The sequence below is a fragment of the Moschus berezovskii genome, chromosome 4 (assembly GCF_049115385.1).
Source record: "Moschus berezovskii isolate FMDL1 chromosome 4, NW_MosBer_1.0, whole genome shotgun sequence".
NCBI classification, from domain to species: Eukaryota; Metazoa; Chordata; class Mammalia; order Artiodactyla; family Moschidae; genus Moschus; species Moschus berezovskii.
In genome coordinates, this window is record NC_142463.1 from 14,014,028 (window position 1) to 14,037,750 (window position 23,723).

At 42.0% G+C, this 23,723-nt stretch overlaps 1 protein-coding gene across 18 annotated transcripts in view; it reads left to right on the plus strand.

Moving 5' to 3' along the window:
- The window catches only part of MACF1 (microtubule actin crosslinking factor 1), a 332,059-nt gene that overhangs the window by 209,370 nt on the left and 98,966 nt on the right, over positions 1–23,723 (plus strand). For 13 of the 18 annotated variants that reach the window (XM_088835151.1, XM_088835150.1, XM_088835152.1 and 10 more), the window contains 13 exons: positions 476–625; positions 1,952–2,167; positions 2,255–2,404; positions 4,222–4,455; positions 6,684–6,833; positions 7,763–7,996; positions 12,191–12,391; positions 14,929–15,447; positions 16,197–16,373; positions 16,629–16,752; positions 17,635–17,843; positions 18,217–18,534; positions 22,418–22,584. In XM_088835151.1, coding sequence (XP_088691277.1) covers positions 476–625; positions 1,952–2,167; positions 2,255–2,404; positions 4,222–4,455; positions 6,684–6,833; positions 7,763–7,996; positions 12,191–12,391; positions 14,929–15,447; positions 16,197–16,373; positions 16,629–16,752; positions 17,635–17,843; positions 18,217–18,534; positions 22,418–22,584 — 2,849 coding nt within the window. The remainder of the gene's footprint in view (positions 1–475; positions 626–1,951; positions 2,168–2,254; positions 2,405–4,221; positions 4,456–6,683; positions 6,834–7,762; positions 7,997–12,190; positions 12,392–14,928; positions 15,448–16,196; positions 16,374–16,628; positions 16,753–17,634; positions 17,844–18,216; positions 18,535–22,417; positions 22,585–23,723) is intronic. The other 5 variants (XM_088835161.1, XM_088835162.1, XM_088835163.1 and 2 more) reach the window with 1 other exon arrangement.

Here is a 23,723-nt window from a genome sequence, read left to right on the forward strand (position 1 = left end):
TTCATGCTAAAACTCTTGACTGGATACTGAGTTTTCATAGGTATGATTAATTGTGTATATACATCTACTTAAGGACAACTAGAGGATTCTCTAAGATATAACTTAGTTTATTGTCATCTGTTTGTAACATAGTTGTTGGAAAATTAGGTAGTAGCCCTGAATGTCTTTCCGAAATTTGCAACAGTATCATTGAAGCTGAGTTAAAATACTGAGGCTGTGGTACCTGAAGTCAGAAGAGGTTTTTGCTAAAATGATGCTTATAGATCGATCATTTTGAGCTTGTGCTCCCTGAGGAAATTAATGAACTGCTTTTTTGTCTATTGATTTGAGACAGTTTAGATAAAATAATACAATTTAATTCATTCTATGCAATGTGTAGTAAAAATTTCTATTCTGTTCTATGACCCTGTCTGCTTTAAAGGCAGACTTAAAGGAGAATGTCAGATTTGAGTGAGTTTTCTTTTTGGCTCCACAGAATGTATTTACCCGGCAGCTCTGCCTGGAACATGATGAGAAGTTGGTATCCTATCTGTCACTTTTACGGGACATTGAAATGAGGACAAAGCAAATTCAACCTCTAGAGCTCAACCTGGCAGAGCTACAGGATCTGCTGTGTCAGGCCAAGGTGGGTTCCCAGAGACTTCCTGCAGGCCCATCAGCTTGGGAAAAGTAGAGATGATACCACAAGAGAGGCTTCTGAAGGAAAAAAAAACATGTTCAAAAGCACTGCTATTTAATGGACAAAAAGTAGATTGGAGAAACTATAATTAGAGATCTATGAAGAACAGCATGGGGTACTAGTCTCACAGAAACCAAAGCATAAGAGACTCAAGGGAGTGTTAGAGACAGGGGCCAGTATTAGATACTGGTCAGCAGTATTAGATACACTAGGGGGCCTGAGTGCAGTAAAGACTAAAAGTGGGATTCAGTGCCTGAGAGTCACTGGGCGCCTTGATAAGAACAGTTACAGTTGGGTGGTGGGATATAAACCAGGTTGCAATGAGAATAAACAGGATGTTGGAAGGTGGAGACAATTAGTGTAGGTCATGCTTTCTAGAAGCTTGGCCGTGCAGCAAGGAAAGAGAGGTAGGACACCAGCTAGAGGAAATGCACTGGAAGAGGAATGTTTGGAGTGGATTTTAGGCTGAGGAGAGAGAACCAATGGAGAACTTGAAGTTAGGGAAGAGAATAAGTGATCACTGATGGAATGAGGTCCCTGAGACATGGAAAGATGTAGACATGGACAGCCTTGAGTGGGAGGAGGAGCAACTCCTTCACTGCAGCTGGAGGCTGAGAGTTGCCGCAGGGTTGGGGTCATGAGGAGCGCAGAGATTGTAGAGGTTCACCAGTTCTCTCAGTGTCCAGAGGGTGGCCTTGGGCAGGATGGCTGAAGGGGCAGTGAGTCTGATGCCCAAGGAACTCACAGGCTCTTCCACAGCTTGTTTCTGGCTTCTCTGCTGAGGAGCAGAATATTGAGCAATAGGTGGATGGAAAAGCTGGCTTGGGGTATTTTATGTTCTTTGGTTCTACTCGCTTGAACTTCGGAGTGAAAGAGTTGTCCTCTGGTTGACTTGTATATTGCATCACATTATTTAAAGCATAATGACGTAGCAAGTTGTAGGGCAAAAAGCATTGCCCTGAGTTAGAAAACCTGATTGCAAGTCTGGGCTCTATTGCTTATCAGTTGGGTGACCTCAGGGAAAAACAAATTCACATTTTTAAGCACTGAGGCATCTGTCCTATAAATTCAGAATTATGATGTCTGCTCTGCCTCCTCAAGAATGATTGCTTATGAGAACAATAGAAAAACTAATGAATGTCTATAAAAACATTTTATAGGCCCTAAAGCCTGTGGAAACAGGAGGTGACAGAATCATGTGTTTATAGCTGATTCTAAGACAGCAAGATTTCTAGTCTCGATTTTGGAGATAACTCCAGTTTATGCCCTCAGGTATTAGACAAGGAGCTAAAGGATCTGTCCACAGTGGTGAGCCAGGAATTGGAGTGTGTGGATCAGATTATCATCAGCCAGCCTCAAGAAGTCCCAGCTCAACTGCTAAAGGCACTAGAAAAAGATGCCAAGAATCTTCAAAAGTCCCTCAGCTCTGTGAGTGACACCTGGGGTTCCAGACTGCTCCACCTCCAGAGTGCCTTGGAAGTACAGAAGGTAGCTTCTTGTTTTTATTTATAAAGGCTCACAGAGTCTGGGCAGGCTTGGAGAGTTTTATCATCTAACTTGTGATTTATTTCTTAGACTAGAGTGTTAAATCAGTATGAACAGCTAGAAGGCAGACTTCAAGATCTGAGAGCCTGGGTTGGCAATACCCATGTTATTCTGAACAGCAAGGAATATGACAGTGAAACAGATGCTGACAGCCTGATTCACTGCCTCCAACGGTGTGAGGTGAGCGCAACACCAGCTCTCAAGCATGTTTTATTTGCCCTTTTGTGTTGTATTAATTTTATGTCTCTGCTAGGCAGACCAGTATCTGTACTTGCCTTTCTTAGAAAGTCTGACTTTCCATTTGAGAAATAAAAAGTCTTTGCAAACTTTTCCTGTAGAGGGCCAGATAGTAAATATTTTAGGTCTTGCAGGTGATCTGATTCCATGGCAATTGTTCATCTCTGCTGTAGGAACATGAAAGCAACCATACACAGCATATAATCAAATAGTTGTAGACATGTTGTGGTAAAACTTTATTTACAGAACCAGATGACAGGTAGGTCTGGCTTGGGGAGTGTAGATGACCAACCCCTCATCTTGAGAGATGGTTTTCTTCTTGTTAAACTCCAAGTTAATTGATTTTTTTTGTAAGTCAGTGAGAGAAAAAGATTCTGAGATATATTTGAGCTGAGGATTCTCCTGCCCCCAACACTGTTGTTTCTTTTGAATTATACTTAACATAGTATCAGATAATGCTTACATTGGTTTATCCACCCTCTGCTATAGCTATTTCTCTCAAATTCTTTCTGAAGTCAGAGCAGAACTAGAGATGTTCTCTCCTATTCCAGCCTCTTCCTTTTCCCCAGTCTTAGGAGGTACAGACCTAAATGTTGTCTATGGTCAGGTTTCCCTCGTATGCATCCTTGCCCCTCTTTATCTTGCAAAAGTTGACCTGCCTTCTTCTTTCATACCCTTTAATCCAAATACACCGATGGAGGAATGAGTCGCAAACTTTGTTCACTGACAAGAGTTTTGAAAGAAGCAAGGATGAGAAAAATTCCTATGACATAGTATGAAATATAAAAACACAGAGCACCTCCTATATTGGTGTCCTTGCCTAGTTATAAATTATATGAATTCCATTATGGGAAGAGAAGCACAGTCTTAGCCTCATTTTCCTAGTGAGTTTCCCAAATCCATGTGTTCACAGACAAAGAAAGTATAGTCATATGATAAATATGCAAGTAGTCCTCCTCCAAGTCTACTTTGCAGGATTGCTGACTATTCCCAATTTCAAAGTGATAGACATGCAGATAGCTTACTTGTTTTTATGTTTTTTTTAATGGTTTTTTAATTGCATCCAGTATAATGTGGGTAATGATTACTAAAAGTTTGTGGGAATACTGCATGCTTTTTAATTGTCTTAAAGCAGATAAATTCTAGTATTTAGGCAGTTTTTTACTGCTTTATCTGACTGTAATCCTTTACAGTTTTAAAATGTATAACATGTTTAACATTTTTGTAGTTTTAAATGTATAACATGTATAACTATTTAAAAGTCAAATTTTAGTGAACCACTAAGAAATTGAATATTTTCTCATTTCTGGCTTACCAGTATCTCAGGGCTAGACAAATACAAATAGTTATTTGGACCTAATAAAATACAATTAGATCTATCTCAGACCAAAAATTCATGCTATACTTTCCAAAGTATAGCATTTTTTCACAGATACTTGGGATTAGCAGTGCTATAATATTGCTGATATAAATAATGGAAAGTGTAGTGCATTTAGAAATCAGTGGTTGATTTAATTTACTGTTCCTTTAATTATAGTTAAAAGAAGCCTAGCTATAAAATGTGAGGACTCTGGAGAGGCCAGAAGTGAGAGAGACTTCCATTGTGGGTTGGCCGTAGAAATAATCAGTGTCACTTTTAAAAATACAGGAAATTAACCTCTGTTTGATTATGTTGATTCTTTGATTAGAACCAACAGTTTCGCTTCTATAGTGAATGAGAAGTTTCTTTTCTCTTTCCTTCCTTTCCTCATTTCCCTTAGGACTTGAAACAGCCCATAGCTGAGAGGAAATCTCAACTGGATGCACTTGCCTTTGATATTCAGTTCTTGATTTCCGAGCATGCCCAGGACTTGTCTCCTCAGCAAAACCGGCAGATGCTGAGGCTTCTGAATGAACTGCAGAGGTCCTTCCAGGACCTTGTAGAAGAGACTACAGCTCAGGGGGATGCCTTGCAGGACCGTCTTCAACAAATGGAGCAGGCTGCCCAGGTCAAGGTCAGACTGAACCAGAGGCTGGACTCAGTTGGTCCCCAGGATGTCCTCTGTCTTTGGGTTCTCTGGCCAGGCTCCATCTGTCATGATTCCAGGAGCCTGCGTTTACCAGTTTTGATTGGTCCTGGCCAGTTTGGTTCTGGTCCCGGAGACAGCTGTTTTGACTGTCTTTCTTGCTGTGTTTTTGGTTTTATGTATGCGTGTGAGAGAATATGTGTGTTTACGTGTGTATGCATGTGCAAGGTGTTTTCTTCTTAGTTAGACTCTACTGTAACTGTGTCTCATTGTCTCTGACTTTCAAATGAGAATTTTATCCCCAGACCTTATTTCCCCTACTTTCCCTCAGTATTCTTTTGAGGGCTGTTAGGAGCAGTTAGATACTCTGAGCTCTTGAGAAGAACGGTCCTGAAGTTAGTTTTATTCTGGGGCTTTTCAGATGATTAACAGTAAGATTCCTTGACCACCTTCAGACAGCTGACAAAAAGATTTTTATCATAATCATGTTAATTCTTTAGTACCTTTGAAAATTATTGTTTTCTAGCACCTTTCTTTACACTGTTGTATCTAGTGCTTATTCAGTTGTGGAAAACTGTGTGTAGAAGCACTATTGATAAACTTTGCAGGAATCCAGGAGATTAATCATCTTACCACCTTCTATCACAACCGTCTTCTTGTAGAACTCAATATAATTGCATGATAACATCGTAACCTTGGAATACCAAGAATGATGCTTATGCCATTCTTCTATATGAATAATAACTTGAAATTCAACAAGATAGTATTAGAATTGTTATCACCAGTAAAACTGTCTCAGTGTCTCTTTTATTAAATATTGTGCATAGTAGAATTGAGCTTTTGAGTCAGGCTTAAAGGATATTTAGTGAAGTCTGTATGTCCCTTGTTACTGCTTAGTTGTTTCAGCTATATTAAAATTGAAGTAAGATAGTAATGAAATAGGATAGATTACCTTCTAAATCTGGAAATTTGCAGTGTCCTCACTTGGATTTTATACAGCTCGGTGTAGCTTATGGATAATTAATGTAATAGCAAAGGTCTGCGCCACCGTAGGATACAGCCCACATCCAGAGTAGGCCCCTGAGCTGCAGAAGATAGTCCAGTTGCATGTGAACATTCTCTTTAAGCGTGTAATTAATTCCACGACATTTATTAACCTTGTTATTGTCAGAAATGCTCTGCTTCTCTCTATAGTTGCCCTGAATGCATGTGTTTGTCTATGTGTTAACTTGTTTGCTTTGCTTTTTTCAGATTCAGTCTGCACCCATCCTAACCCATGAAGATCCCGTTTTACAGCTGAAGAGCTCTTAGGAATTCTCTTCTAGAGCCTTTCTATTTGTCCTAAAGCGGGGGAGAGAGGGCCAATTTAGGCACCTGTTTGTAAGTGCAGGTGACTCAAAATGCCATCAGAAGGTAGAAACTGGTGGGAAAATGGTCTTAGAAGGATGATCAGGAGAACACATCATGCTCAATTGCTCAATCAGGTGCTTCAGTGTAATGTGACTGAGAGGTCTGGAAAAGGATCAGGCACAGAAGCAAATCCCTTCTCCCCTCGGGCCAGCTTTTCTCTTGGCTGTTGGTGTAGACACCTGAAGGACGGAGCCCATTGCTATTCTTGGGCACTTCCCCTCTTCTTAAAATAGCCAAGCCCCTCACGCCTGGCAAGTAATCATTCCATTTAATGGGTGTCTGCATTTGTGAGACATTTGATTTATATAAAGTCAGATTAATTATTAAGAAGCTCAATTAGCTTATAAATTATCCAGTTTCTTGAATTTTCCTCCTAGTCCAGTCCTTCTGATTTTCCATATTATGACTTCATATGTAGTGTATCATCCAGTTCCTGTAGAAGCGATCAGAACCTGTCATTTATTATCATACCCAGTATCATCTATGGATTTTAAGCATCTAGGCTCTCTCTTCTCCATTTCCATGGATAATAAGCAGTCTGGCAAAGGAGTTTCCAAACCAAGACCTCAGAGCATTCTCACCTGAAATCACTCCTAATTGTAATTCAGACCATAGATGCAGACCAGTCGACTGTCCAAATGGGGGAGCTTTCTGAATATGATTTCTGTGCCTCTTCCTGCTCTAGTCTCCCACCAACTTTTCCATCCTTGTGATATAACCTTCCTGTTTTACATTTCAGGGAGTTATCTTATATTTATACAATGAGAATCATTAATTACCTCTTGGCCCCTTTTTATTTTAATTAGACCCTGCAGAAACAACAAAATACCTGTCACCAGAAACTGGAGGCTCTTTGCAGCTGGGTGGGACAGGCAGAAAGAGCATTGGCTGGCCATCAAGGTAGAGCCACCCAGCAGGATCTCTCTGCTTTGCAGAAGAACCAAAGTGACCTGAAGGTCAGTAAGAGTTAACTCACTTTTTTCATTCCTTCAGCAAGTCGTTAGAAAGGCTTGCTATGTGCCAGGCCCAGTGCTTAGTGCCAGCAACATAATGGTTAAATATCCCTGCTCTTATGAAGGTTACAGTGTCATGGAAGAGACAGACTTTACACAGATAATCACAAAAATGAGCGTATAATGTATTCACTATTATATCTATAAAGGAAATGTTACATAAGAACATATAACAGACCCAATCTTGACTTATATATCAGAAGATTCCTTTAAAGAAGTGTTACTTAAACTGAGAATCGAAGGATACATAGGGGTTGATGCATGAAGGAGTGGGAGGAGGAAGAAGACACGCCAGGCAGAGGCCTATACATCATTCTGGAGGTGGAGGTGGGATCAAGCACAGTACTAAAGAATTGGGGAAAAAGCTAGTTTGACTGTACTGCAAACAACAAAAGGAAGATTAGTGAACGATAAGGCTGGGGAGGAGGGAGGACCCAGATCACGCTGGGTCTTGTAGGCTATATCAAGGTTCTGGAGTGATAACCAAGAGAGTTACGAAGAACCAGCCAGGTCTCAACAGTATTAGAGTCCCATTGTCATCTCTGCTTTACAGAAGAATGATCTCTTCGAGGATAAGTCATTGCAAAACAAAAGTCATATTTGTGAGCATTTTCCTTTTATATCTTCACTAAATATCTTCTTAGAAATTTAAATTTTTCTTGGAAAATTAAATATTTTTAGAAGCTTCTTAATTAAAAAGAATTTAAAATTTTATTATCTACATTGGTTTAGGCATAAACCCTAGCAAATTATAGTCAGGGACATATGTCCGTTGCAGATAATGTCATTCTAGTCATTCCATCCTCGTGCTGTTGAGAGGTCTTAGAAGTGCTAAAGTTGAAGCCTCTGCTATCCTGTTTTCGTGTGTTAAGGACTTACAGGACGACATTCAGAATCATGCCACCTCATTTGCCAGTGTTGTCAAAGACACTGAAGGGTTCCTGGAAGAGAACCAGACTAAACTGAGCCCCGATGAGTTGACAGCTCTCCGTGAGAAACTGCATCAGGCTAAGGAGCAGTATGAAGCTCTCCAGGAAAGGACAAAGCTGGCCCAAAAGGAGCTGGAGGAAGTGGTGACCTCAGCCTTACAGCAGGAGACTGAAAAGGTAGCCGGACTGCTATGATGCTTGGTATTTTTCAAAAAGAAAATTTTGGTACCTACACAAGTAAACGGAGAAGGCAATGGCAAGCCACTCCAGTACTGTTGCCTAGAAAATCCCATGGACGGAGGAGCCTGGTAGGCTGCAGTCCATGGGGTCGCTACGAGTCAGACATGACCGAGTGACTTCACTTTCACTTTTCACTTTCACACATTGGAGAAGGAAATGGCGACCCGCTCTTGCCTGGAGAATCCCAGAGACGGGGGAGCCTGGTGGGCTGCCGTCTGTGGGGTCGCACAGAGTCGGACACAACTGAAGCGACTTAGCAGCAGCAGCAGACTGGTGATCCAAGGGTACTAATGAAGACACCTGGGCAGTCTTAATGGGCCTCAAGCTCTCTTCAGGCTGCCATTACAGCTTCAGTATGAAATCATGGCACTGGGATAAATTTAAAAGAAGGTGAAGTCTCATGGTCTTCTGTACCCCACTTCAGTTCAGTCCAGTCACTCAGTTGTGTCCGACTCTTTGCGACCCCATGAATCACAGCACGCCAGGCCTCCCTGTCCATCATCAGGATGTCCCAGAGTTCACCCAAACTCGTATGCATCAAGTCGGTGATGCCTTCCAGCCATCTCATCCTCTGTTGTCCCCTTCTCCTCCTGCCCCCAATCCCTCCCAGCATCAGAGTCTTCCAATGAGTCAACTGTTTGCATGAGGTGACCAAAGTATTGGAGTTTCCGCTTTAGTCCTTCCAATGAACACCCAGGACTGATCTCCTTTAGAATGGACTGGTTGGATCTCCTTGGAGTCCAAGGGACTCTCAAGAGTCTTCTCCAACACCACAGTTCAAAAGCATCAATTCTTCGGCGATCAGCTTTCTTCACAGTCCAACTCTCACATCCATACATGACCACTGGAAAAACCATAGCCTTGACTAGATGGACCTTTGTTGTCAAAGTAATGTCTCTGCTTTTTAATATGCTATCTGTTGGTCATAACTTTCCTTCCAAGGAGTAAGCGTCTTTTAATTTCATGGCTGCAATCACCATCTGCAGTGATTTTGGAGCCCAAAAAAACAAAGTCTGACACTGTTTCCACTGTTTCCCCATCTATTTGCCATGAAGTGATGGGACCAGATGCCATGATCTTTGTTTTCTGAATGTTGAGCTTTAAGCCAACTTTTTCACTCTCCTCTTTCACTTTCATCAAGAGGCTTTTTAGTTCCTCTTCACTTTCTGCCATAAAGGTGGTGTCATCTGCATATCCGATGTTACTGATATTTCTCCCAGCAATCTTGATTCCAGCTTGTGCGTCTTCCAGCCCAGCGTTTCTCATGATGTACTCTGCATATAAGTTAAGTTAGCAGGGTGACAATATATAGCCTTGACGTACTCCTTTTCCTATTTGAACCCAGTCTGTTGTTCCATGTCCGGTTCTAACTGTTGTTTCCTGACCTGCATATAAGTTTCTCAAGAGGCAGGTCAGGTGGTCTGGTATTCCCATCTCTTTCAGAATTTTCCACAGTTTATTGGGATCCACACAGTCAAAGGCTTTGCCATAGTCAATAAGCATAAATAGATGTTTTTCTGGAACTCTCTTGCTTTCTCCATGATCCAGCGGACGTTGGCAATTTGATCTCTGGTTCCTCTGCCTTTTCTAAAACCTGCTTGAACATCTGGAAGTTCACGGTTCATGTATTGCTAAAACCTAGCTGGAGAATTTTGAGCCTGACTTTACTAGCGTGTGAGATGAGTGCAATTGTGCAGTAGTTTGAGCATTCTTTGGCATTGCCTTTCTTTGGGATTGGAATGAAGACTGACCTTTTCCAGGCCTGTGGCCACTGCTGAGTTTTCCAAATTTGCTGGCATATTGAGTGCAGCACTTTCACAGCATCATCTTTCAGGATTTGAAATAGCTCAACAGGAATTCCATCACCTCCACTAGCTTTGTTTGTAGTAATGCTTCCTAAGGCCCACTTGACTTCTCATTCCAGGATGTCTGGCTCTAGGTGAGTGATCACACCATCGTGGTTATCTGGGTTGTGAAGATCTTTTTTGTACAGTTCTTCTGTGTATTCTTGCCACCTCTTCTTAATATCTTCTGCTTCTGTTAGGTCCATACCATTTCTGTCCTTTATCGAGCCCATCTTTGCATGAAATGTTCCCTTAGTATCTCTAATTCTCTTGAAGAGACCTCTAGTCTTTCCCATTCTGTTGTTTTCCTCTATTTCTTTGCACTGGTCGCTGATGAAGGCTTTCTTATCTCTCCTTGCTATTCTTTGGATCTCTGCATTCAGATGCTTATGTCTTTCCTTTTCGCTTCTCTTCTTTTCACAGCTATTTATAAGGCCTCCTCAGACAGCCATTTTGCTTTTTTGCATTTGTTTTCCATGGGGATGGTCTTGATCCCTGTCTTCTGTACAGTGTCACAAATCTCCGTTCATAGTTCATCAGGCACTCTGTCAGATCTAATCTCTTGAATGTATTTGTCACTTCCACTGTATAATCATAAGGAATTTGATTTAGGTCATACCTGAATGGTCTAGTGGTTTTCCCTACTTTCTGCAATTTCAGTCTGAATTTGGCAATAAGGAGTTCATGATCTGAGCCACAGATCATGGTCTTGTTTTTGCTGACTGTATAGAGCTTCTCCATCTTTGGCTGCAAAGAATATAATCAATCTGATTTCGGTGTTGATCGTCTGGTGATGTTCATCTGTAGAGTCTTTTCTTGTGTTGTTGGAAGAGGGTGTTTGCTTTGACCAGTGCGTTCTCTTGGCAGAACTCTATTAGCCTTTGCCCTGCTTCATTCTGTATTCCAAGGCCAAATTTGCCTGTTACTCCAGGTGTTTCTTGACTTCCTATTTTTGCATTCCAGTCCCCTATAATGAAAAGGACATCTTTTTTGAGTGTTAGTTCTAAAAGGTCTTGTAGGTCTTCATAGAACCGTTCAACTTCGTCTTCTTTAGCATTACTGGTTGGGGCATAGGCCTGGATTACTGTAATATTGAATGGTTTGCTTTGGAAACGAACAGAAATCATTCTGTCGTTTTTAAGATTGCATCCAAGTACTGCATTTTGCACTCTTTTGTTGACTATGATGGCTACTCCATTTCTTCTAAGGGATTCCTGCCCACAGTAGTAGATATAATGGTCATCTGAGTTAAATTCACCCATTCCAGTCCATTTTAGTTCGCTGATTCCTAGAATGTCTATGTTCACTCTTGCCATCTCCTGTTTGACCACTTCCAATTTGCCTTGTTTTATGGACCTAACATTCCAGGTTCCTATGCAGTATTGCTCTTTACAGCATTGGACCTTGCTTCTATCACCAGTCACATCCACAACTGGGTGTTGTTTTTGCTTTGGCTCCATCCCTTCATTCTTTCTGGAGTTATTTCTCCACTGATCTCCTGTAGCATATTGGGCACCTACCGACCTTGGGAGTTCGTCTTTCAGTATCCTGTCATTTTGCCTTTTGATACTGTTCATGGGGTTCTCAAGGCAAGAATACTGAAGTGGTTTGCCATTCCCTTCTCCACTTAGCACTGGCTAATTGAATTAGAGTTCTTTGTCTGGTTGTGAACTTGTACACTAATGAGGGTGGTAGAGAATGTGGAAAAGAGAAGTACGTTACCTGAAGATGTATTCTGAAATACATGTATATATCACTTAGCATAACCTGTTTTATTAATAAAATACTTGAAGATTCAGAAAATAGAATTTGAGAGGCAAGTTTCAGAATTCAGTGCTCTGCTTGGCAGAGGAAAGGGTGGGAGTAGTCTGTGATTTCTTTAAGGAAGAGCAGCCAGGTAATTGAGTGTAATTGTGCTATTTTTTTATCCTACGAACCTCGTGTATAACTTCTGCGTGCCTAGCAAGGATTCTTTAAACCCTGGAGGGGTGCCAGGACAAAATCACCACTTAATAGAGCCTTTTCAAATCCTGGGATTCAAATCCTTTGTTAAAAGTGATAAGATATAGATCAAATTTAGGGATCATTTAAAAATGATTATTTTTCAACAGATGTAGAAGATGCTTGTTTTTCTTTGTGGGTGCAAAGACTGTTTATACCAAGCCTTAGAGTTTCTCTCTCTCTTTTTTTTTTTTTTGACCAAACATCTTTCCCTTTACTTAACCTTTAGTTATATGGTAGCTGAGTATTTAAGGCCTTCTCACTAGACTCCCCCTGTGGCTTTCAGAGTAAAGCAGCAAAGGAACTGGCAGAGAACAGGAGGAAGATTGATGCTCTCTTGGACTGGGTGACCTCAGTGGGATCATCGGAAGGACAGATGGAGCAGCTCTCAGGCAACCTGGAGAAAGGAGCCTTGGATACCACTGATGGTCACACAGGGCTGCATGAAGCCCCATTGAAGCTGGACAAGCAGTGTGAGAAGTTGAAGGTGAGCATGTTAGCTTGTTCTCACAATGCTGGGTGAATCTCTCCTGCCCTGGGCAAGTCACCATAACCTCCTGCCCTAAATCCAATGAGAACTTCTCAGTTCATATCTCTGATTTCTCAGCAGCCTTACACCCTTGACCACTCCCCTGGAGATAGTTTCCCTCTTGTTTCCATAGCACTGTCTTCCCTGATAATTCTCCTCTCTTTCCTCTGGCCAGCTTCTGAAACACACTGATGCACTTTCAAGTTGTAGCCTAGGTCTCATCCTAATCTTTTAGTATATAGTTTGCTTAGGTAATCTCATCCATCCATGACACTTCACTTCCTGTTTGTACTAGTGATCTCCACGTATTTATTTGTCTTCAGCCTAAATGCCTGTCCTGAGTGTATAAATCCTTCTCTCTGTTTGCAGCTTGGAACCACAAGCACCTCAACCTGAGAAATGGACCTCCTGTTTTCTAAAGTACCTCTCCCCCAACGAACATGTTCTCCTTCCTAAATTCCCACTCACTTGCCTGGACTAAAACATCACCCTACATTCCTTTCCCTCCCTCCCTCTCCCACTTTGAATCAGTCCTCAAATCCCGTACTTCTTACATCTCTTAAAGACATCACACTTTTTATCTCCATCGAGGTATTATTGCAGTTCAGACTACTATCCGCTTTCCCTTGTGTTATGGTAGCTTCTATTGGTTTCCTTGCCTCTTGACTTTTACCCTTAAGTCCATTCCCACACTACTAAGTGCGCTTTCTTAAATGCTCTCTTTCTGCTTAACTCTTTTAATGGTTCCCTGATGCTCTCAAGAAATCATTTCTTACTTTTCTCTTTTCATTTATTCATTTAGCAGTTATCAAGAACCCGCTGTAAGACAGGCATTGGAGGTAAACCAGTAAACCAACCAGATTCATCATCTCCAAGATATTAACTGGCATGTGCAGGCATATTGTAGTACATGATCAAAAGACTATTATATATTTAGGGAACTTAGAAAACACATGGGTCACATATGTTAGTGACACCTTTATAGCAAATAAAATTGGCTTAGCTGGAGTGCTTCTGTTGAACAGCCTGTGCGGGCCATTGCCTTATTTTGTATTCATAGAATTTCTGCCTCTTGCGAGCTACTTCCTGCGCTTGGCAGATCCATCGTAGTGTGTACCCTAAAGCCATGGCAGTCTTAGCACAGAGCAGAAATGGTCCTGCTGTCACAGGGGCTTCCTGATACTGCTTGCTGGCAGCTCCATCCTAGCTAGGAAGGGAGCCACCTTACCTTGGGTGGATAAGCGTGGGGTCATCTTGTGGTATACAGACAAGCTGTCGTCGTGCTGCCCCCTCCTTCTCTTTCAGCCAGAGATATTTGTCACCCCAGCTTCCCTGAGATGGCATGAGAAGCTGAAGCTATCAGGTTGCCATTGTCCTTCTCTAGGGAGTTGCATTCACAGTACAGATAGTCAAGAACACTTCCTAAGCACCCCCTGTCTTCTGTTAGCCTTGGGAAGAACATTTTAGGAACAAAACAAAGCAACCACAACTGTCCTCAAAAGAATTTATGTTACATTTTTTAAATAGAGAAAAGGTCCACAGGTCCGCACACAAGCATAGCTCAAAGTACAGACTACCTGCACGTCTGTACTGTGCAGAAGTACAGTTTATTCTTACTAATGTACGAACAGTTTACCTGAAAAACTAGTTTCCCAAGATATTTCTAGTAGGAACACTCTTCAAGGATATATGAGTTACGTGTTTCACAGCTTAGCACGTGCAGATGACCTATTTTATGCTGTCACATGTATGACTTGTGAAGATTGCTTACTTCGTCCCATCAATGTGGGTCGTTTTAGCTGGCCACTTGTACCATGTCTTTGACCTGGGGTAGTTTAGTGAAGAGACTCCATTTCTAGTCACATTTTGTCCCATAACTATCTACATGGCCTCTGTGAAGACATACAGCACCTTTTTGGCATTCACTCATCCCCTCTTTGATACGGGAATTATATAGTCCACCTGCACTGCAGATGGTGGCGCAAGTCAGATGAAATAACACGTGACAGCTGTCAGATCCTAGGTAAATCAGTTCACCTGGGATTAGCATATGGCATAATACCTAGCAAGTCAGAAAGATTGGTGATATCTGAGCAGCTGGAAACGGAGAAGGCAATGGCAAGCCACTCCAGTACTCTTGCCTAGAAAATCCCATGGATGGAGGAGCCTGGTAGGCTGCAGTCCCTGGGGTTGCTAAGGGTCAGACACGACTGAGCGACTTCACTTTCACTTTTCACTTTCACACATTGGAGAAGGAAATGGCAACCCACTCCAGTGTTCTTGCCTGGAGAATCCCAGGGACGGGGGAGCCTGGTGGGCTTCCGTCTATGGGGTCACACGGAGTCGGACATGACTGAAGTGACTTAGCAGCAGCAGCAGCAGAGCAGCTGGAAAAGTGGCCTGTTGAGATCTCTCCCTCCTTCCGGCTGTAGACATACCAAGTCATTGTGATGTCCCTACTGATAGTCCTTTGTTTGGGGGGATTTTTTTGCCAGGCTCGTCACCAAGAATTGCTGTCTCAGCAGCAGAATTTCATCCTGGCCACGCAGTCAGCCCAGGCCTTCCTGGACCAGCACGGCCACAGCCTCACACCCGAGGAACAACAGCTGCTGCAAGAGAAGCTCGGAGAGCTGAAGGAGCAGTATGCGACTTCCCTGGCCCAGTCGGAGGCGGGACTGAAGCAGGTGCAGACACTGCGGGACGAGCTGCAGAAGTTTCTGCAGGACCATCGAGAGTTTGAGAACTGGCTCGAGCGGTCCGAGAAAGAGCTGGAGAGCATGCATCGGGGAGGCAGCAGCCCCGAGGCCCTTCCCGCCCTGCTGAAGCGGCAGGGGAGCTTCTCAGAGGATGTCATTTCCCACAAAGGAGACTTAAGATTTGTGACTATCTCAGGACAGAAGGTCTTGGACACAGAAAACAGCCTCGAGGATGGCAGAGAAGCATCAGCAACTGGAACCTTAGTGAAGGACAAGCTGAAAGATGCAACAGACAGATACAGCGCTCTCCATTCAAAGGTGTGGGAGAGGGATCTGGTGGCCCCGGTGCAACAGTCCTGGCAGCCCTCACAACCGTGGGTGGTTTCTGGGGCTTACAGTAAGAACATCAGGACACAGTGAGCAAGTGGATTTGCAGAATGTCTTTATGAGCCTCTGGGGGAAAAAAAATGTGGGGCCCAGGGGCTTATGCTCGACCTGAACACTATCTAGGGGTCTCACTCCGGTGGTGAAGGTGGGAGTGATCACCTCCCTGTATCTTGACCAGCAGGCATGGACTCCCAAGAGACAGAGCACAGGGAAACTTAAACCAAATACATAGTCTTCATTCCTGGACAGAACATTTGGGGTAAAGCTTAATCTTCCTATCAAAGAACTTCTTTAGTTCCCAAAATACAGAATCCACTTAGTTCTTTTTACCTGTCTTATGTTTTTGCCAACATCTTTAATGCTCCCAAAGGGAAAATGTTTTTTACCTTTGATCCCCACCTTTGCCTGCAGCTTGATGTGTATTTCATCGGTAGCCTGTCATACAGCTCACTGAGTCTTCCCCCGTGTATAGTAAAGTTGGGGTGGATAGTATGGATCAAACAATCAGGACCCACTTGTAGAAAATGGTTACGCCTGTCTACCTGGGAGGCTAACCTACCCTTGTCTGCAGTCACAGTCAGGCCCCTGGAGCACAGCCAGGCCTCTTTGGACTTGCCTGGGAGGCTGCTGCCTCTGGCCTGACCTGCTTTGGTCTGCTTTCCCTTCTTTTTCTGGCACAGTGTACAAGCCTGGGCGCTCACCTGAACATGCTGCTAGGCCAGTATCAGCAGTTCCAGAGCAGCGCTGACAGCCTGCAGGCCTGGATGAAAGCTTGCGAGGCCAGTGTGAAGAAGCTCCTCTCAGATACAGTTGCTTCTGACCCTGGGGTCCTGCAACAGCAGTTTGCAACCACAAAGGTGAGCCAAGGCACAGGTTCTTATTCCACACCGCTCAGAGTGCCCCCAAAGCAAAGCAAGTGCTTGCAGAGGTGAAAGGCAGGGGTCGGGATGCCTTGGACGAGATCTGATTCCTAAACACTATATTCTGACGTCTGTGGCTGTGGATAAACAGGATTATTCTACAGAGCTGCCCAGTAGCCCTCAATCCTTAGAAACCAGCTTTGATTATTTCACTCTAATGGTTTTCTTTTGTCCTTTTTCATGGACAAGCAGCAGTTGCAGGAGGAATTGGCTGAGCACCAAGTACCTGTAGAAAAACTCCAAAAAGTAGCTCATGACCTCATGGAAATTGAAGGGGAGCCAGCCCCAGACCGCAGGCATGTTCAGGAAACTACAGGTATGAAACAGCAAAGGCCAGTGTGCTCCCCCGCCTCCAAGTGTGTCCCTCTGTTCTGTGATATCGCACTGTGCTCTACAGGCATCTGTGCTGCTGGCGAGGAGCTGCGGATCCAAGCACGGAGAGCTCACCCTCTGATGCACTTGAATCTCCCACCATAGGAGGCCTTCGTGGCCTGCCTCAACCCTTTTTCCACAGACATTCGCCTTCCTGTCACACCCGACTTCCTTCCTTTCCCAAATGAGCTAGTCATTTCCTCTTTGCTTTCCCCCTGAAGTTTGTCCTGTTTCTTAGCTGCTAACTTTTATCAAGTGCTTACTGGGCGTGATGAAATCTTGTTCCTGCTTCTAGATGTAACCAGGAAGTTACTTCCTTGGTAAACTCCTGACACCACCCCCACCCCCCACCCCCAAGAAGTAAAAGATAAGAAATAACTTTTCCTTCTGGCTTCTCTAGTACAGTACTCCTAGTACCAATACAGCACTTGTGATTTTATTTTTATGGTTAATTGATATGCCTTCCACTACCTACACTCTCTTTTAGAGTTTTAAGGTTTGTGGAAGGCAGGGACTTTATCATAATAATCTTCAGTCCTCAGCACTGAGCACAATTTTTGGCACTTCAGTTCAGTCGCTCAGTCGTGTCTGACTCTTTGTGACCCTATGAATCACAGCACACCAGGCCTCCCTGTCCCTCACCAACTCCGTGCTAAATATACAATGCTTATTGAGTTTGGTTCAAATAGTGATATATTTAAGCTTATTCTGTTTGCCTTGATGTCCATTGTTATAATAACTAACATGTACAATTTAAATACATTTTTTAAAAAGTGCAACAGAAAAATTGTCTCCACTTTTTCTTGTCATGGCTTTGATTTTCCAGATGCCATACTCAGCCGTTTCCAACGCCTCTTCAGCAGCCTGGCGGAGCGTTCTGCTCTGCTGCAGAAGGCAATTGCCCAGTCTCAGAGTGTCCAGGAAAGCCTGGACAGCTTGTTGCAGTCCATCAGAGAAGTTGAAAATAACCTTGGAGAGGAGCAGGTGGTGTCGCTGTCATCAGGAGTCATCCAGGAAGCCCTGGCCACTAACATGGTGAGACCTGTGCCCCAGGAGTTAGCATAGAGGATATATTTGCCACCTACCATAGTGACATCATTTTGGAAAAGTATCAGGAAAAGAATATATTTCCATGAATATTCTAATAGAGATGATGACTAATCATTGTAAAGGTATGTCTGCTCAATTTCCAAACCATTGGTAAACTTGAGGAAGAGTGATAAGAGCAAAGTCATTGGTGGCCTGGGGTGGAGAAGAAGGAGTATCGATGATGTTCTGAAGGTTCAGGTGCAATCCTTCAAGCCTCCTTGAGGAGGTGAGCATGTAGTTACTAGAAGTTTATTAGTTTGTGGCTCAGGTGTCCCAGAATAAGTGAGCCAGGAGCTGACAGATATGCTCTTAATGACAGAAATTGAAGCAGGACATTGCTCGGCAGAAGAGCAGCTTGGAGGCCACCCGTGATATGGTGACCCGATTCATGGAGACAGCAGACAGCACCACGGCCGCTGTGCTGCAGGGCAAATTGGCTGAGGTGAGCCAGCGCTTCGAACAGCTCTGTCTACAGCAGCAAGAAAAGGAGAGCTCCCTAAAGAAGCTTCTGCCCCAGGCAGAGATGTTTGAACATCTCTCTGAGAAGCTGCAGCAATTCATGGAGAACAAAAGTCGGCTGCTGGCCTCTGGGAATCAGCCAGATCAGGATATTGCACATTTCTTCCAGCAGATCCAGGTGAGGCTTTATCTGCCAGGTTGGTGGAATAAAGGGGAAGGAAGGGCAAGGAAAAGCAAATGTTTACTGAACACATAATATGTTAGTCAGTATACTGGAAGCTTGACCTGCATTGTCTTCAATAATTCTCACAGCCATCCTGTAAACTTGATATGGTTTGTTCATTTTTAAAAAACACAGCCTAGCTTTATTTTTCACTCATAGAATGTGTTCAGCCCAGATCAGCAGGGATACTTAGCTCACCATAATCACTCAGTCTTTCAAGTTGATGGAAACTTCATCCTGACTTATGTTTTCATGATTACTACTGCAAGGGGGAGAGGACATGCCATATCCATTTACACTTTATTAGTCAAAGCAAGTTTCACACGATCATACCTGACTTTCAATGTGGGTAGAGAAGTGTAATCCTACCATATACCTAGTAGGCAGAACTGAAAATACTACCTTCCACAGATACAGATGTGTATCTAGGGTATAATTGTTGGATCACAGGATATGCCTGTACTTAATGTGATCAGGTAGTGGCTAACTTGAGCTCCAGAATGGCTGCAGCTACCCACCTACCCACCTGTAGTACCTTAGTGTTGCCATATGCCCACATCACTGCCTTGGGTTTATCGAGCTATGTAACCTTTTCCATATTGTACTGTGATCTCATTGTTTTGTTTGGTTTGCTCTCCTCACTTTTTGCTCTTTGTTTTGAAAATTTTTCAACTTCTAGAAAAGTAAGAGGAATAGCACAATAAACACTTGCATACTTTGCATCTCGATCTACCAATTGCTGTTTTCTTTCTCTTTATAAATGTATAAGAGTGTCACTATGAGGTCCCATATTCATTATCATTATTGTTCTTTTTTCTATTCAAGCAATTTCCTATTTTTGGTCAATGAGAACCCCTTTAAGCTGTCTTCTGGTATCTTTTTGACATGACCCTATCAGTATATTAGTACTGTCTTACTTTCTGGCACGATGTGTCATGGTCACCTTGTAATTTCCCTGTCCCATACCTGAAATCACCTATTTCTCCAAGGAAGCCTATTTTTACTGGAGAATTATACATCAAAATCCAGATACTGCATGAGCCACTAGGATGCCATTGCTTCTAGGTCCTTTCAGTGGGTAGGATTAGGAAATCTCTCTTTTTTTGTTATCTATTTTTATTTTATTTTTAATTTTTTTAATTGAAATATACTTGACTTACAGTGTTGTCAGTCTCTGCCACCCAGCATAGTGACTTGGTTATAGACGTTCTTTTTTTTAATATCTATTATGGTTTATCACAGGATATTGAATGTAGTTCCCTGCGCTATACAGTAGGACCTTGTTGTTTATCCATCCTACATGTAATAGTTCCCATCTGCCAACCCCAAACTCCCAGTCCTCCCCTCCCCTCCCCTGCTTCCCCTTGGCAACCACAAGTCTGTTCTCTATGTTAGTGAGTCTTTTCTGTTTTGTAGGTAAGTTCATTTGTGCCATATCTTCTCAGTTTGTCTTTTGTCTTTCCTTAGGATGTTTTTCGGTCATACAAAATTTTTTGTTAAATTTTTACACAGTAGATTTTATCATTTTTTTTTTAATTGAAATAATATAGTTGACATACAATATTATGTTAGTTTCAGGTGTTCAACATAGTGGCTCAACATTTCAATACAGTATGAAATGATTACCATGATAGGGCTAGTAAACATCTGTCCCCACTCACAGTTATTACAATGTTATTGACCATATTCCTTATGCTATGTTATATCCCTGTGATTTAAATTTATTTTATTACTAGAAGTTTACGCCTCTTAATTCTCTTCATCTGTTCCTGCCATTCTCCCACCCTTCTTCCCTCTGACAACCACCTGTTTGTTCTCTGTATTTATGAATCTGTTTTCATTTTTATTTGTTCCCATGTTTTGTTTTTGAGATTTCACATATAAATGAGATAAACAGTATATTTGTCTTTCTCCATCTGCTTTATTTCCTTTAGCATCATACACTCTAGATATATGCATGTTGTCACAAATGGCAAGATTCAAGCTTTTTATGGCTGAGTAATATTCCTCTGTGTGTGTGTGTGTGTGTGACACATCTTCTTTATCCATTTATATTCTGGGCATTCTATAGTGTTCCGTTGATGTATATGTCTCTGTGTGTGTGTGCCAGTACCATACTATTTTGATGACTTCGTAGTATAGTTGTAGTTACTTTGTAGTATAGTTTGAGACTAGAGGTGTCACTTTTTCATTGAAGATGTATTTTTAGTCATAGTTTGAAAGCCTTTTGCCACATTCAGGTTATGATGAACTCTACCTACGTGGTTTCTTTTTTTCTCTGCTCTTTTTAAAATTCTAATACTTTAACAATTTAAGTTTATTCTGAAGTATATATGAAGTATGAATTCAAGTTTGTGTTTTCCCAAAGTTCTATCTAGTTGTTCCCAATGTCATTTATTTGAAAAATCTGTATTTACACCAGTGATTTGAGAATCTGTCTTTATCATATACAAAATGTCACATGTATTCAAATATGTTTCTTGATTTTCTATTCTATTTCACTGGTCTTTCTATTAACATTGTAGAAGATTTATCTGATAAAGCTAATCTCCCCCGTTTTTTTTCTTTTTTAGGATTTTTCATAGCTATAATTGTACATTTATTTTTCCATGTGAACACTTGAATCAACTTTATCAGTCTTAGAGAAAAATGTTGGTCACATTTTATTTGGGTCACGTTACTTCACTTATTCACAGCATGTATGTGCATACATACACACATACACATACACACATCTTTATGGACATTTTTCCGTTTTTCCAGGTCTGCTTTCATGTCGTTTGGACATGTTTTAAAGTTTTATTTGTAAAGGATCTGTACATTTCTTATTAGTTGATTCCTAAAATTGTACCTTTTATGCTGCTATTGTGTTATTCTTGATTTTAATATGTTGAGTTTATATTCTTCTCCCTTCTTGGATTACTTCACTTTTCAATCTTGTTATATTGTTGATTCTCTGAGATTTTACAAGTAGACTTTCATGTAATCTGGAAATATAGCTTTGTCTCTTCTTTTCAAATTATGTCACAAAATGTTTTTTATTACCCAATTGCATTGGCCAATATCTTCAGTACAGTGTTAAATAACAGTAAAGAGTTTATTTACCTGTTTTAAAGAATAGACAGACTATGAAAGCTTAGAGAAGTTTAATAGCTTAAGATCATAGACTAGTAAAGTGACAAAGCCATGATTGAATTTCACATCTTTTCTACACCAGAAACTTATATTCTTTTTATTCTGTCATGCTGCCTCTGGATTCTTCAAAGATTTGCTTAAAGGAGACGAGGCTTCTTTCTAATTTCCAGGTGCTCTCAGGTGGATTGGAGAAATCCTACATATTTTATGTTTTGATCTAGCAATCAACACAGTGAACATGCTCAATTCTTTTTTTTTTTTCAATGTATTTATTTTTGACTGCCCTAGGGCTTCACTGCTGCGTGTGGGCTTTCTCTAGTTGCAGCAAGTGAGGGCTACTCTCTAGTTGCAGTGCATGGGTTTCTCAGTGTTGTCTTCTCTTGTTGAGAACATGGGCCCTATGGTGCGCGGGCTCGGTAGTTGCAGCTCCTGGGCTCTAGAGCACAGGCTCAGTAGTTGTGGCACATGGGCTTAGTTGCCCCTGGGTACGTGGAATCTTCCCAAATCAGGAATCAAACCCATGCCTCCTGCATTGGCAAGTGATTCCCAACCACTGGACCACCAGGGAAGTCCTTGTTCCCTCTTTTTCTACAGATTAGAGAGAACTTGTCCCAGCTTTAATCTAGATACCTTTCATTCTTTTAGAGCCTTAAGTATTTATAGATATCAGAGGACTGACTCCATTTCCTTGTTTGCTTGACAGGAGCTCAATTTGGAAATGGAAGCCCAACAGGAGAATCTGGATACTCTTGAGCACCTAGTCACTGACCTGAGCGCCTGTGGCTTTGCTCTGGACCTGTCCCAGCATGAAGACAAGGTGCAGAACCTCAAAAAGGACTTCACAGAGCTGCAGAAGATGATTAAGGAAAGGTGAGGTTTTACATGCGTGTCAGTGTCATGGAGCTAATTTGTTCTTGCTATTGAATGAAATGACTTCTCCTTCACCGGAAAAGATGGCATCAGAATTCTGATACTGAGCTGCAAGGGATTGGAAAGTGCCTCTTTGAGACAAAGCTACTCAGTCTACGTAATACTTAGTGGTCTTTCTGTTAGTAAATAGTGAGTTCCTTCTCCGTAATGGGGCTCACTTCCCCCTCTGTACAAGAGAAAGCCCAAATCACATGTACCAAACAGAACAAATCTGAGACAGCAAGAAGGATTGTGGTAGGATTAGAAATAATGAGAAAAAAATGGAAGAGAGTTTGTAGACGTAAGTAGAGGTTATTTGGCACTCACGTTGCTGGTTTTGACCACATTTCAGTTGCTATGATGGAGGAGTTTCTGGATTCTTCTTTGAAGGCAAAAATGGGAGTGTATGACAAAGGTGGCTGATTTCAGGTTATTGGCTCACTGTTGAAAAGCTATAATTCCCTCCTCAGAAATCCTCATGTGGGTTTAAAAGTTTGATAAGACTTTTCTTGGTTTAGCTATAAATATCTCGATTTGGCAGAGGACTGCTTTAGTGACTAGAGGAAAGCAGTTGCTCAAATCACCACTCTGAGCGGCAGGTTATTTAGTGCAGGCGAAGGGGATAGGACACAGGCCAAGCAGGTTTTGTCTTTCTTTCCCTCTGCGGAGGGCCTTTAGCTATATGAAGATCCAGGATCTCTGGTCTGAAGTCTTAACAGATGTGACCATTTCCAAAACTTAATTTCAAAATTGAATTCTTTCTCCTTGATTTATTTGACTCATGGGTGTGCTCAGCCTAACTTCTCTGAGCCTCAGTTTTGGCATCTTCCTTGCTAAAGGAATTAGCATGTGAATTGGGCCTTAAAAGAGTCAAAGACCTAAAAAGTAGCAGAGCTGGACTTGAGATCCAAAGCCTGCATTCTTTCCATTGTATCACAGTACCTAAATAGCAGGCTGCCTTTAGTTTTTCTCACTTTCACTTTAGCCTCGAGTAAGATTGAAGACTCCTTTCCCCAGAAATGTCCAAACAAGGGCAACAGATTCCTTAGTTTGATGCTCTCCTACATTATATGTGGTTGTTTAGCCAGAGCTGCCATGGA